Here is a 15270-nt window from a genome sequence, read left to right as displayed (position 1 = left end):
GAGAAACAAGCTTACTGATTTGGAAAATAATTATGTTACTCAACTTTTTGTTCTGAAATATCAGAGATAATTCACACTCACCTTTTCTTCAACAAGGCACTGAAGTCCAACTCTCCTGCTTCCTCACTTCCATCCATACTGCTGTAGAAATATCAGTGCCAATAACACAATGTCAGTACCCTATCAAAGCAATGTATTCTGACAGTTTGGTTATCATCATCACCATAAGAGATGAGCAGCACCATTGAAAACAACAGCAAACATGTTGTCCCCTACGAATGATGCCCCTTGGGCCAATTTTCAGTTAATTACTATAGCTCCTGCCTTGGACAAATCAGTGTAATTTTGTAAATGCCGGATCTCTGTGGCAAGATGTATCATTCACCCACGTTTTTTCAAAATCAGGCCAGTGCTATCTGAGATATCTCGTGTGACTAACGTACGAAGGAACGGACAGAGAAATCCACAGTCCCCTCCCCGATTTCATAATGGGGGACAATTATAGACAGTGCAGAAAGGGTCTTGACATTTTTTCAAGGTGGAACGCAGGGAGCTGATATATATTTGAAGGGGTAAGAAACAAAGAGAGATTTGGGATGCACTGGAAATATAGTATAATATAGACGGATAGAGACAGACAGGCTGTCTTTTCTGGCAGAAAGAAAGATGATGATCAATGGATGGATGGATAGATGAGGGGTGGATGGATGAGGGGTGGTTGCATGAATGAAAAGACGGAAGAATAAAAGACAGGATGGATGGACAGATGTTTGGCTGGAGAGATAGATGCTTAGCCTGTACTACCGTAACCATGAGAAGCAACAATCTTCCAAACAAAAAACGTCACTCAAGGTGAATGCCAGCACCTGGTCAAAATCCCCATGGAATCTGTATTCCACACTGATCAATGTGATGAGGGATCTCAGGGAGAGGACAGCAGTTTTATATGCGGCTGGAAGTGTTTATCTTTTTCCTCTGATCTCTGAAGCGATCAGGATTTAAACGAGGGCCTGGTGGTTTATGTGGTAGAATTACAACACACGGCGGTGACATCCTCCAGTGATATCTCTCATCCGACAGCCCTGGAGAACCAGTGCCACAGAAAAGCCTGTGTGTCTTTACACATCCTGGCACTTTCAATACCATCAAACCAGGGGCAAGGCCAAAAACTCACTCCTTTGGCTCAATGTTTGTGCAGCTGGCTCCGCTGTTTTGATAAGACCCCGTGGTAGATCAGAGAGAGAGTTTGAGTGACATATAAAGTTGGTGTGCTGTTAAGCTGCTTGTTAACCCAGCCTATTGTATTCTCTCACCTCCAAACCAGAAGCTGGTTCTGTCAAAGTTGACACAATGACAGTGTTCAAGCTGTCAAGCTAAAGGATGACCCAGTGGATTTAACATCTAAGGTGGTCTCTTTAAAAGATGAGTTAGGTCAAACCCTGTCTCTTTCACACCATGGCAGTCTTCTCAAAATTCAGCGAGGTAGTTACATATCTCCAGAAACTGGCTCTGTTTGACCCAAAAGGAAAGCAGTGAAAAAGAGGGACTGAAAAGCTTTCCCTGAAGTCTTTTTGGTAATCAGAGGCTCCATTGTTTGGATATGAACCCCCAATGTTGCAGCAAACACCCCTCCCGCCACTACCTTCCTGATGGTCCACTTCTCTTCTTAGCAGCTCCACTCCTGACAAGTTGGCATTGCCAGATATGTAACGGCTGTCGTAGTCGTTCTCCTCCTCAGATGAGGAGGAGCATGGATCGGACCAAGATGCGGATTGGTAAGTATTCATTATTTAATGGAAAAACAACAAACACTACAAAATACAAAAACCAACAAACGTGACTAACCCGAAACAGTCCTGTGTGGCCCAAACACTGACACAGGAACAAACACCCACAAAACACAAGTGAAACCCAGGCTGCCTTAGTATGATTCTCAATCAGGGACAACGATTGACAGCTGTCTCTGATTGAGAATCATACCAGGCCGAACACAAAATCCCAACATAGAAAATCAAACCTAGACCAACCCACCCAACTCACGCCCTGACCAACTAAAACAAATACATGACAAAGGAAAACAGGTCAGGAACGTGACAAGATAGTTATTTCTCTCACATATCCAAAGGACTGTAAAGATACTATTACACCCCATTTACTTATTGTGTATTGGCACATACTGTATACAAAAAAAGAGAAGCATTTAAATAACCATCCAACAATATGCACAGACTGCTAGTTTGAGGCTGTCGAAAAATGCTTTAATTAATACCATTGTACAAAGTTAATTTGTATTGTTTTGTTGATACAGCTTGCTAAATAACAACTTGATATACTTTTCCTTCAATCCTTCTCACTTTCGCACACGCACACACACAAACACACACACACGAGTAGAGGCTGCTGAGGGGAGGATGGCTCATAATAATGGCTGGAACGGAGAGAATGGAATGGCATTAAACCATGTGTTTGATGTATTTGATACCATTCCATTTATTCAGCTCCATCCATTACCTTGAGCCCGTTCTCCCCAATTAAGGTGCCACCAACTTCCTGTGACACACACACACACACACACACACACACACACACACACACACACACACACACACACACACACACACACACACACACACACACACACACACACACACACACACACACACACACACACACACACACATTCTTTTTGAGCTTACGTGCGCCTGAAAGCTGCCCTGATGTCAAACCCCTCCACAGCCCGGGCCTCTGAAACATGATAGAATAATCACTCATCTCTTCTCTATCATTGATTTTTATACCACAGGTACTATAAAAAAAATAACTGATATTTACTGTATGCTTTAGCAAGGAAAGGCACTAAGGAGAAAATAAGAACAATTGTACTTTCTGTTAAGCTGCCCCTAGTGATTGTACTGTGTGAGGGCACCCACAGTTAGGTCAAAGTTGCAGCTGTCGAACTTGTCCCGGGATGACACCTCACACCTGTAAGCTCCAGCGAAACTGGGCTTGGCTGCAATGATCTGCATCTCAAAGGTGTAGACCTGAAAACAAAGTTCAAAAATTCCTGGTAATAATAATGTCAGCCAAAACCATAAAACCTCTGAAGTCTTTTGCAAGGTGATCTCTAGGACTTTCCTGAACAACTTTTAACAGCTCATTGCAGTGTCCAACCTATCATGATGTTCAGAACTGTACATTGGTGACAACAGTATGTAGCATGCTCATGTATGGGGCAAAAGTCTAACCTTAGAGTTACGATCATAAAGCTCCTTGATCTGCAGGTTCTTTCCAGACTTGCTAGCCAGGTCCATCCACTTCCCCTTAAACCACTTGATGGTGGGCTTCTTCAGCAGTGAAGCAGCATTCACTTTAGCCACAAAATGTATGTTCTCACCTGGACACAACAGTAGGGAAACATGCCTTGACATGCCCATAACATCTTTATGAATGGCTTGCATGAATGGCTATGATCTCTGGGGTGCTGTTCCTCACTAAGTTGCTCTGGATGAGAGAGTCTGCTAAATGACTAAAATGTAATGGTGTCACTCACCCACAGCGACCTCCCCACTCTGGGGTTTCTCTGTAAACAGGCCAGTGAGGTCTGTCTTCGTGTCAGGGGCTTGACTTTTTGAGAAGGGAACAGGAAAATGTTAAACAGGACAGAGCTAGGGAGAAGCCAGGAGCAAGTAAACTACCAAGGATAGTTATACCATCTGTTTTTTGTTGTTGTTTTTTTTCTTCACAGAAGCTCTGTGAAGGCTGATACAAAGCTAAATTGTGATACTGGCAAGTGCAGTGCACAAGTTTTTCAGTGAAGTATATTACAATGTCTCCATTGTCATGCATTGTGACCTTACAACATCACCACAAGCGTGTATCCAGTAGCTCAAAGGATCGGTGGAAACAATCTGTAAACATTGGTCTAACCATCAAATCCTGTAGTGTCATGTGCCTGTATATTGGCACCTGGCTGAGGTGCTACTGGTGTAGTGTCCGCTGCTGCAGGGGTCTCTGCTGGGGTTGGGGCCTCTGCTGGTGCTTCAGTGTCTGTAGCAGCTGGATCTGAAGCTGCTGGGTCCCCTGCTCCACCCTGGGCTTCCTCTGGTAACAAAGAGTTAACAATGAGAGACTCATAGAACTGAATGTTTCTCGGACTGTAGGCCATATACACTGAGTCTACAAAACATTAGGAACACCTTCCAGATACTGAGTTGCATACCCCCCCCCCCCCCCCCGCCCCCCCACAGACCCATGTTGACTCCAATGCTTCCCACAGTTGTGACAAGTTAGCTGGATGTTCTTTGGTGGTGGACCCCCGAAAAACTCAGGTAATACTTTAATTGACTCACATTTTAATTGCATAGACCATCCTGTGAAATCCACAATATCAAGTGTCACACAAGCAGGAAGATGGCATGCTTGAGGGGGGCATTCATGCAGGAACCAATGAGATGATCGAGGGGGGGCATCATGCAGGAACCAATGGGATGCTCGAGGGGTTACATTTTGTGGCGAAACTTAGCCTATGCGCATGTTCTCTTAACTCATAAAATGTCTTAACATTTGAGAGCGCTTTGTTTCCGTAGGCACATGTTTGATGTTGTTTTCCCAAATTTATAAACATATTTGTTGAATCTATGTTACATATAAACGTACAGTAATCACTAGCGTTACAAAATGTCATTCCCTTACCGTTTTTTGCAACATTGCACACATTTTGATTCATGTTTGGTAGGCCTACGATATGTTGTTGCATTTCATTGACTATTTCCTCACCTCTGAGTGGGCACAATGTTTATTATGCAACTCAGTATCCGGAAGGTGTTCCTAATGTTTTGTAGAGTCAGTTTATATGGCCTACGACTTTTGCAAGACTCACAAGGCAAGAGATAATTTTATTTCCATAAAAAGTGTTTGTTTGCTGTTTGTCCATGGCGCTCCCCATCTGTTTCAAATGTGCAGTAGTCAATGAGAGAGTGTTGAATTTGGTCAACAAAAAATGGAATTGCTCATTTGCTACGTGAGTTTTATTTGATTGAATAGAAGTTCCATAATGGTTAGGTTGTTACGAATGTACGTGGCATTTCATAAGTGAATGCACGTGGCATTTCGTCAACTTTCAAAAAAACGACTTTATATCAGAGTTGTGCCTGTTGTCATAGAGATAGATAGAGGACTCATCATGGATATAACCCGTTTTAACATGGACATTGCCATTGAGGGTTCCACCATTTTAAATTAGTCAACTGGGTCGGGATTCCTAAGAGTTGGGAGCAATCAGCCAATGAAGAAGATGAAAATTGTTTACTTTAAAATGGAGACAGCCTCAATGGCGCTGCCCAGCTGGTCACAGACGCTATAATGGCACAGATATACAGTATATCTCTATGGCCTGTTGTTCATACAAGTATCTACCCTCTCATTGGCTAGAATGGTTCCACCTGATCTCACCTCTTCCTGCCTGCCTGCCTTCTATCTTTAAAGGACATGTATTTCCATTGTTGGAGTGGTCAATCGACTATCTTGTCAATATAATAGACAATCTTTTGGTAGATGGCTCTGAGTGGGCCTATCTGTAATGTATTTGTGTGCGGGTGTCAGATGCCTCTTGTGACTATCTATCCTGAGCACTGCTGTGGTTACTCATGAGGAAACCATCTGTTTGTGTCAGGCCAGGGTGAAGGTAATCAGGGAGGGTTTGATGTGAATCACAGCAGCACTGGACAGGCTGGAGCTGCTCCAAGTCTGAGCTCTCCACAGCCACTCTCTCTCTCTGACCCCAGGCATTTTATCAAACCACACACAGTTCCTACTGCCAGGCTGAAAGGGTTGCTGTGTGGTCAACTATGTAGGTAATGTTACAGTACACACTGTGCTCTGTGCTTGATGAAATGAAACATACTAAGTAATTGTCTAAAACAGACTGTGATTGAAGTCGATAACAACCAGCAGTGCAGTAAACAGTGCTCAGTGTTCAAAAAACATGTTTATGGTGTTTGGTGGCCTCTGTGCTCGGTGCTCCTCACACTGTGCTCATACGTGAGTATGGCTCTGGAAAAAGGTCTACAACCTAATAGACTCCCACATTCCTTCTCCTTCACTTCCTTCTTCACTTCCTCCTTCACTTCCAATTTGACTTCCTCCATGACTTCTTTCTCCTTCACCTTAAGGTCAAACTTGACTTTTGACCCTCCGGCAATCACTGCATAGGCAGTGCCGTCCTCATTGGTGACTGCTTGGATGGTAAGTGAGTGCTTGTTTCCATCTGCCTTGATCACATACTTGTCGCCAGAGGCAAGGTCCTTTGTGTTGCTCTGCCATCTCACCTTCGCATCAGGCTTCTCTGTCTCGGTCTCAAAAACCACTGTTGCCCCTTCCTCTGCCACCTGAGTCTTTGGTTTCTTGGCAAATGCTGAGACTGGAGAGGCAGGGATGGGTCAGAATGAAAGAATTCCGTTTAACCTTTCTGAACCACCCATCCCGGATCCGGGATAATTGTCATCAGCAACTCTGAATAGCATAGCGTAGCATAGCGCCACAGGTAAATAATATTACTAGAAAATATTCATATTCATGAAATCACATGTGCAATATTGCAAAACATGGCTTAGCCTTTTGTTAATCCACCTGTCGTCTCAGATTTTGAAATTATGCTTTACAGCGAAAGCAATACAAGCGTTTGTGTAAGTTTATCGATCGCTCGACAAAACAATAAGTACACTTAGCATCAGGTAACTTGGTCACGAAAATCAGAAAAGCAATCAAATTAATCGTTTACCTTTGATGATCTTCGGATGTTTTCACTCACGAGACTCCCAGTTAGACAACAAATGTTCCTTTTGTTCCATAAAGATATTTTTTATATCCAAATACCTCCGTTAGTTTGGTGCGTTATGCCCAGGAATCCACCGGAAAGAGCGGTCACGACAACGCAGACAAAAATTCCAAATTATATCCATAATGTCCACAGAAACATGTCAAACGTTTTTTATAATCCATCCTTAGGGTGTTTTTCAAATATCTATTCGATAATATATTAACCGGGACAGTTGGCTTTTCACTAGGACTGGGAGTAACAATGGCTGCCTTTCTCTTTTGCGCACAACTCACTCTGAGAGCCCCCACCTATCCACTTACGCAATGTGGTCGTTCACGCTCATTCTTCAAAATAAAAGCCTGAAACTATGTCTAAAGGCTGTTGACACCTTAGGGAAGCCATAGAAAAAGGAGTCTGGTTGATATCCCTTTAAATGGGCAATATGGATGCATAGGAACAGAGAGGTTTCAAAAACAGGGGCACTTCCTGATTGGATTTTCCTTTTAGCCTGCAATATCAGTTCTGTTTAACTCACAGACAAAATTTTGACAGTTTTGGAAACTTCAGAGTGTTTTCTATCCTGATCTGACATTATTATGCATATTCTAGTTTCGGGGGCTGAGAAATAGGCAGTTTCAAATGGGTACGTTTTTTTTTAACCAAAAACGAAAATACTGCCCCCTAGCCTTAAGAAGTTTTAAGATGCCCAGTTTGTCATGGATTTTTGCAGTAAATTGTGATGTAAAACCTTTGAAGTGCACTACGATGATACACCATAGTAGTTCCATTATCAAATGGAAGCTCTTCAGACAAATTACAAATAAGGTTATACAGTGCATTCAGAAAGTATTGTGACCACTTTCCTTTTTCAACATTTTGTTACATTACAGCCTTATTCTAAAATGTTTTCAATAATTTTTTCCCCTCATCAATCTACACACAATACCCCATAATGACAAAGTGGAAACAGGTTTTTAGAAATGTTTGCAAATGTATAAAAAAAAATGTAACATAAGGATTCAGACCCTTGGCTATGAGACTCGAAATTGATCATCCTTGAGATGTTTCTAAAACTTGATTGGAGTCCACCTGTGGCAAATTCAATTGATTGGACATGAATTGGAAAGACACACACCTGTCTATATAAGGTCCCACAGTTGACCGTGTATGTCAGAGCAAAAATCAAGCCATGGGGTCGAAGGAATTGTCCGTAGAGCTCCGAGACAGGATTGTGCCGAGGCACAGATCTGGGGAAGGGTACCAAAACATTTCAGCAGCATTGAAGGTCCCCAAGAACACAGTGGCCTCCATCAATCTTAAATGGAAGAAGTTTGGAACCCCCAAAACTCTTCCTAGAGCTGGTTGGCCATCTAAACTGAGAAATTGGGGGAGAAGGTCCTTGGTCAGGGAGGTGACCAAGAACCCAATGGTCACTCTGACAGAGCTCCAGAATTCCTCTGTGGAGATGGGAGAACCTTCCAGAAGGACAACCATCTCTGCAGCAATCCACCGATCAGGCCTTTTATGGTAGAGTAGCCAGACGGAAGCTACTCCTCAGTAAAAGGCACATGACAGCCCTGCTTGGACTTTTCCAAAAGGCACCTAAAGGACTCTAAGACCATGAGAAACAAGATTCTCTGGTCTGATGGAACCAAGATTGAACTCTTTGGCCTGAATTCCAATTATCACGTCTGGCGGAAACCTGGCGCCATCCCTACGGTGAAGCATGGTGGTGGAAGCATCATGCTGTGGGGATGTTTTTCAGTGGCAGAGACTGGGAGACTAGTCAGGATTGAGGTAAAGATGAACGGAGCAAAGTACAGAGTGATCCTTGATGAAAACCTGCTCCAGAGCGCTCACGACCTCTGACTGGGGCGAAGGTTAACCTTCTAACAGGAAAACAGCCCTAAGCACACAGCCAATAAAAGCCAAGAGTGGCTTCAGGACAAGTCTCTGAATGTCCTTGAGTGGCCCAGTCAGAGCCCGGATTTGAACCCAATCAAACATCTCTGGAGCGACCTCAAAATAGCTGTGAAGTGACACTCCCCATCCAACCTGACAGAGCTTGAGAGGATCTGCAGAGAAGAATGGGAGAAACTCCCCAATACAGGTGTGCCAAGCTTGTAGCGTCATACCCAAGAAGACTCTGTAATCACTGTAATCACTGCCAAAGATGCTTCAACAAAGTACTGAGTAATGGATCTGAATACTTATGTAAATGTGATATTCCCATTGGTTTTTAAAATACATTTGCAAAAAAATAATATATATATTTTTGCTTTGTCATTATGGGATATTGTGTGTAGATTGATGAGGGGGGGAAATGAAATAAATGTTAGAATAAGGCTGTAAAGTATCAAAATGTGGAAAAAGTCAAGGGGTCTGAGTACTTTCCGAATGCACTGAATAGAGCCTTAAATTGTACCACAGTCTTGAATTCAGTTGAATGAATCAATTGAAATTGATAAATGCTGAAAATGCTGATTTTATCATTGCAATCATCTCTGCGTTGCAGTGGGTTAATATCAGAGCTCTCCAATGTGTTGTTAATGAGAGGTTTTTATTGTCTAATACATTTCTCCTCTCTGTGAGTCGTATCAGGTGTTTTATTACCCTCTAACCAGGGAATGGTTTCCAATCAGCTCATTACATCACAAATGAAATGACCTCCACATAGAGCAAGATGACCCAATGGCTTTAAATATAGAATGCATATGTGCCCCACTAATAAATGCACTCAGCAAGCAACCCCAGTGACAGGGGCACAGGTAGCACAGTAGAGGGATTAGTGAGAGTATTTTAGTTGCGCAGCGAGCATAGAAAGAATGTTACGTCGTTGCTGGGCTTCCAAGTGTGCTTCTTCTTTCAGGCTAGTGATGACTGGTATCTCCTCCTTAACCTCAACGGTGTATTTATTGGGCCTATTTATATTACATTTCACTCCAATTCCTCCATATAAAGTAAAGTAAATGAGAAAAAAATATAATATGAGGGTTGAAACATAATTTCAACTAACAACAGTTATTGTAAAAAGAAAAGGAAAAATAGCAAGCAAGCAAAGCAGTTAGCTAGCATTAGGACCAGTAAGTGTTTACCCAATGAACTTATATAGTTCACCTGTATTTTCTAGTTCTTGTTTTATTTCAATCCAAATAGTTCACCACAAACTATTTCTTCATCAGTTGGGGAATTCAAAACCACTTTGCAGTGCAAAGCATCTATGTATCAGTAGAGAGACTCATTTTACATTTAAAAGACACTTCAATAAAAATCTGATTTACAGAATAATTATCTGTTGATAGCAGGGTCTTGATGAACTTCTACTTGGTACTCATCCCGGATCCGGGAGCACCCTCATCAGTAAAAAAGCTGACTAGCATAGCGCCACAAGTAAATACTAGCATCTAAATATCATGAAATCACAAGTCCAAGACACCAGATGAAAGATACACATCTTGTGAATCCAGCCATCATTTCTGATTTTTTAAATGTTTTACAGGGAAGACACAATATGTATTTCTATTAGCTAACCACGATAGCAAAAGACCCAACTTTTTTTCCCCACCATTTTTTTACTGCATAGGTAGCTATCACAAATTCGACCAAATAAAGATATAAATAGTCACTAACCAAGAAACAACTTCATCAGATGACAGTCTGATAACATATTTATTGTATAGCATATGTTTTGTTCGAAAAATGTGCATATTTCAGGTATAAATCATAGTTTTACATTGCAGCCACCATCACAAAATCTCACCAAAGCAGCTAGAATAACTACAGAGACCAACGTGAATTACCTAAATACTCATCATAAAACATTTATGAAAAATACACAGTGTACAGCAAATGAAAGACAAACATCTTGTGAATCCAGCCAATATTTCAGATTTTTTAAGTGTTTTACAGCGAAAACACAATATAGCATTATATTAGCTTACTACAATAGCCTACCACACAGCCCCATTCATTCAACATAACGTTAGCGATAGCGAATAAACCAGCAAAATATATTAATTTTTTCACTAACCTTCTCAAACTCCATCAGATGACAGTCCTATAACATCATATTACACAATACATATATGGTTTGTTCGAAAATGTGCATATTTAGCGGCACAAATCGTGGTTATACAATGAGAATAGTAGCCAAACTGCAAACAAAATGTCGGGAGAAATCTTGGGAGAGGCACCTAATCTAATCAATAACTAATCATAAACTTGACTAAAAAATACAGGTTGGACAGCAAATGAAAGATACATTAGTTCTTAATGCAACCGCTGTGTTAGATTTTTAAAATTAACGTTACTACGACATACAGCGTGCGTTAAAGCGAGACCGCACCGAAATTAATGGCGGAATAATAGTTTAACTTTTTCGACAGAAATTACGAATTAACATCATAAATAGTTCTTACTATTTGATGAGCTTCCATCAGAATCTTGTACAAGTTGTCATTTGTCCAGAATAATCGTTGCTCGGTTGTAGAAGGTCGTCTTCAACTGTGGAATTAGCAGCAAACGTTAGCCATGTGGTGCAGAAGTGTCCAACTCAGCATAACGCAGAACAAAGAAAATCCCGAAAATCGCAATATATAAACTGATATAACTCGGTTTAAAATAACTACATTATGATGTTTTTAACACGTATATCGAATAAAATCAGAGCCGGATATATCTAGCGCCTATAACAACAGCTTTTCAGGACGCAATCCTGAGGTCTGTCTCGAGTCATGACGAACGTAGAAAAGACTGCACACCCGGTTCCAAGAGCTCTTGTTCGGCCTCAGATCTACCTAGACACCCCATTCCAATTCTCACTGCTTACTGACATCTAGGGGAAGGCGTATGCAGTGCATGTAGACCCATAGATTACATACAAATTAATAAACTGACCCTGGAACAGAGCCCCCGATTTCAGATTTCTCACTTCCTGACAGGAAGTTTGCTGCAAAATGAGTTCTGTTTTACTCACAGATACAGATATTACAGATATTACAGATATTACTCAAACGGTTTTAGAAACTAGAGAGTGTTTTCTATCCAATAGTAATAATAATATGCATATTGTACGAGCAAGAATTGAGTACGAGGCAGTTTAATTTGGGAACAAATTTTTACAAAGTCGAAATGGCGCCCCCCTTTGAGAAAAGGATACTAAATAATACTAAATTACTTTGGGAGATCTGGAACGCTAGATGTCTTAGCGGACATACTGTATCTGAGTAACTGATACTGGGAGGAGGCTGCATTGTCATCTGATCTGTTGAGTTGCTCTTTCCATAGTGAATGGCAATGCTTTCCATGTGACCCAAAAAAGTGGAAAGTCATTTGTCGGGTTGGTATCCTGTGAGGCATTTCTGGATCATCGGCACATGATGAGTGATGTTTAAACATGAACTCAGTGGTGCATGAAATGATGCACTCGGAATTTTGAACTTACACTTACATACACTCCCCTATGTATTTTTGGACAGTGAAGCTAAAACTTTGAGATAAAATGTTTTATATGAGGCGACAGTACAGAATGTCACCTTTTATTTTGGGGTATTTTCATACATACATGTTTAACCGTTTAGAAATCAACTCACTTTATGTATCTAGTCCGCCCATTTGAAGGTGTCATAAGAATTTGTACAAAATCACTTGCAGTGTATAATTGTTTTTCAAAAGTTTAGTATTTGCTCCCATATTCGTAGCACGCAATGACTACATCAAGCTTGTGACTGTACAAACTTATTGGATGCATTTGCAGTTTGCTTTCGTTGTGTTTCAAATTATGTTGTGCCCAATAGCAATGTATGGTAAATAATGAATTGTTACATTTTGGAGTCACTTTTATTGTAAATTAGAATCAAATATGTTTCTGACCACTTCTACATTAATGTGGATGCTACCATGATTATGGATAATCATGAATGAATCGTAAATAATGATGAGTGAGAAAGTTACAGATGCACAAAGATCATGCCCCCGAACATGCTAACCTCTCACATTTTTGGGGGGGGGGTATGATATTTATGCCTCTGTAACTTTCTCACTCATCATTATTCATAATTCAGCAATTATTATTCGTAATCAAGTGAATCATACAGTATGAAAATAAAAATCAAATCAAATGTTATTAGGCACATGCGCCGAATACAACAGGTGTAGACCTTACTGTGAAATGCTTATTTACGAGCCCCTAACCAACAATGCAGTTAAAAAATAAATACGGATAAGAATAAGAAATAAAAGTAACAGGAAATTAAAGAGCAGCAGTAAAATAACAATAGCGAGACTATATACAGGGGGGTACCGGCACAGAGTCAATGTGCGGGGGCACCGGTTAGTTGAATATGTACATATGGGTAGAGTTATTAAAGTGACTATGCATAGATGATAACAACAGAGAGTAGCAGCGGTGTAAAGAGTCAGGGGGCAATGCAAATAGTTCAGGTAGCCATTTGATTAGCTGTTCAGGAGTCTTATGGCTTAGGGGTAGAAGCTGTTTAGAAGCCTCTTGGACCTAGACTTTGCGCTCTGGTACCGCTTGCCGTGCGGTAGCAGAGAGAACAGTCTATGACTAGGGTGGCTGGAGTCGATGACAATTTTTAGGGCCTTCCTCTGACACCGCCTGGTATAGAGGTCCTGGATGGCAGGAATCTTGGCACCAGTGATGTACTGGGCCGTTCGCACTACCCTCTGTTGTGCCTTGCGGTCTGAGGCCGAGCAGTTGCCATACCAGGCAGTGATGCAACAAGTCAGGATGCTCTTGATGGTGCAGCTGTAGAAATTTTTGAGGATTTGAGGGCCCATGCCAAATCTTTTCAGTCTCCTGAGGGGAATAGGTTTTGTTGTGCCCTCTTCACGACTGTCTTGGTGTGCTTGGACCATGTTAGTTTGTTGGTGATGTGGACACCTAGGAACTTGAAGCTCTTAACCTGCTTCACTGCAACCCCGTCGATGAGAATGGGCATAACGGGATTTCTTATAAGCTTCCGGGTTAGAGTCTCGCTCCTTGAAAGCGGCAGCTCTAGCCTTTAGCTCAGTGCGGATGTTGCCTGTAAACCATGGCTTCTGTTTGGGGTATGTACGTACGGTCACTGTGGGGACGATGTTATTGATGAAGCCAATGACTGATGTGGTGTACTCCTCAATGTCATCGGAGGAATCCCGGAACATATTCCAGTCTGTACTAGAAAAACAGTCCTGTAGCTTAGCATCTGCTTCATCTGACCACTTTTTTATTGATCTAGTCACTGTTGCGTCCTGCTTAAATTTTAGCTTGTAAGCAGGAATTAGGAGGATAGAATTATGGTCGGATTTGCCAAATGGAGAGTGAGGGAGAGCTTTGTATGCGTCTCTGTGTGTGGAGTAAAGGTGGAGTTTTTTTTCCCTCTGGTTGCACATTTAACATGCTGATAGAAATTTGGTAAAACAGATTTAAGTTTCCCTGCATTAAAGTCCCTGGCTACTAGGAGCACCGCCTCTGGGTGAGAGTTTTCTTGTTTGCTTATGGCGAAATACAGCTCATTCAATTTTGGTCTTAGTGCCAGCCTCAGTCTGTGGTGGTATGTAAACAGCTACGAAAAATACAGATGGACTCTCTAGGTAGATAGTGTGGTCTACAGCTTATCATGAGATACTCTACCACAGGCGAGCAATAGCTCGAGACTTCCTTAGATATTGTGCACCAGCTGTTATTTACAAAAATAAACTCAGCGAAACTGTCTTTCAAAGATAATTTGTAAAAATCCAAATAACTTCACAGATCTTCGTTGTAAAGGGTTTAAACACTGTTTCCCATGCTTGTTCAATGAACCATAAACAATTAATGAACATGCACACGTGGAACGTTAAGAGATTTACAGCTTACAGACGGTAGGCAATTAAGGTCATAGTTATGAAAACCTAGGACACTAAAGAGGCCTTTCTACTAACTCTGAAAAACACCAAAAGAAAGATGCTCAGGGTCCCTGCTCATCTGCGTGAATGTGCCTTAGGCATGCTGCAAGGAGGCATGAACTTGCCTACCTGGTTACATAAAGGTGAAATGAGGACTGCAGATGTGGTCAGGGCAATAAATTGCAATGTCCGTTGAGCATGTCTGGGACCTGTTCGATTGGAGGGTGAGGGCTAGGGCTATTCCCCCCAGGAATGTCCGGGAACTTGCAGGTTCCTTGGTGGAAGAGTGGGGTAACATCTCACAGCAAGAACTGGCAAATCTGGTGCTGTCCATGAGGAGGAGATGCACGGCAGTACTTAATGCAGCTGGTGGCCACACCAGATACTGACTGTTACTTTTGATTTGGACCCCCCCTCCCCTTTGTTCAGGGACATATTTTTACATTTCTGTTAGTGACATGTCTGTGGAACTTGTTCAGTTTATGTCTCAGTTGTTGAATCTGGTTATGTTCATACAAATATTTACACATGTTAAGTTTGCTGAAAATAAACGCAGTTGACAG

The 15270-nt window shown here is 41.6% G+C and overlaps 1 protein-coding gene across 1 annotated transcript in view; it reads right to left on the bottom strand.

The window, feature by feature from the left end:
* The window catches only part of LOC139563176 (myosin-binding protein C, cardiac-type-like), a 51954-nt gene extending 38175 nt beyond the window's left edge, over positions 1-13779 (bottom strand). The window contains 7 exon segments of the mRNA XM_071381515.1: positions 2697-2745; positions 2927-3041; positions 3246-3394; positions 3551-3624; positions 3967-4038; positions 6040-6418; positions 13722-13779. Of these exon segments, the coding sequence (XP_071237616.1) occupies positions 2697-2745; positions 2927-3041; positions 3246-3394; positions 3551-3624; positions 3967-4038; positions 6040-6418; positions 13722-13779 (896 nt within the window).
* Positions 13780-15270: the final 1491 nt, after the last annotated feature.

The sequence above is a fragment of the Salvelinus alpinus genome, chromosome 33, assembly GCF_045679555.1.
Source record: "Salvelinus alpinus chromosome 33, SLU_Salpinus.1, whole genome shotgun sequence".
Lineage (NCBI taxonomy): Eukaryota > Metazoa > Chordata > Actinopteri > Salmoniformes > Salmonidae > Salvelinus > Salvelinus alpinus.
This window is presented reverse-complemented; position numbering and strand designations above follow the sequence as displayed.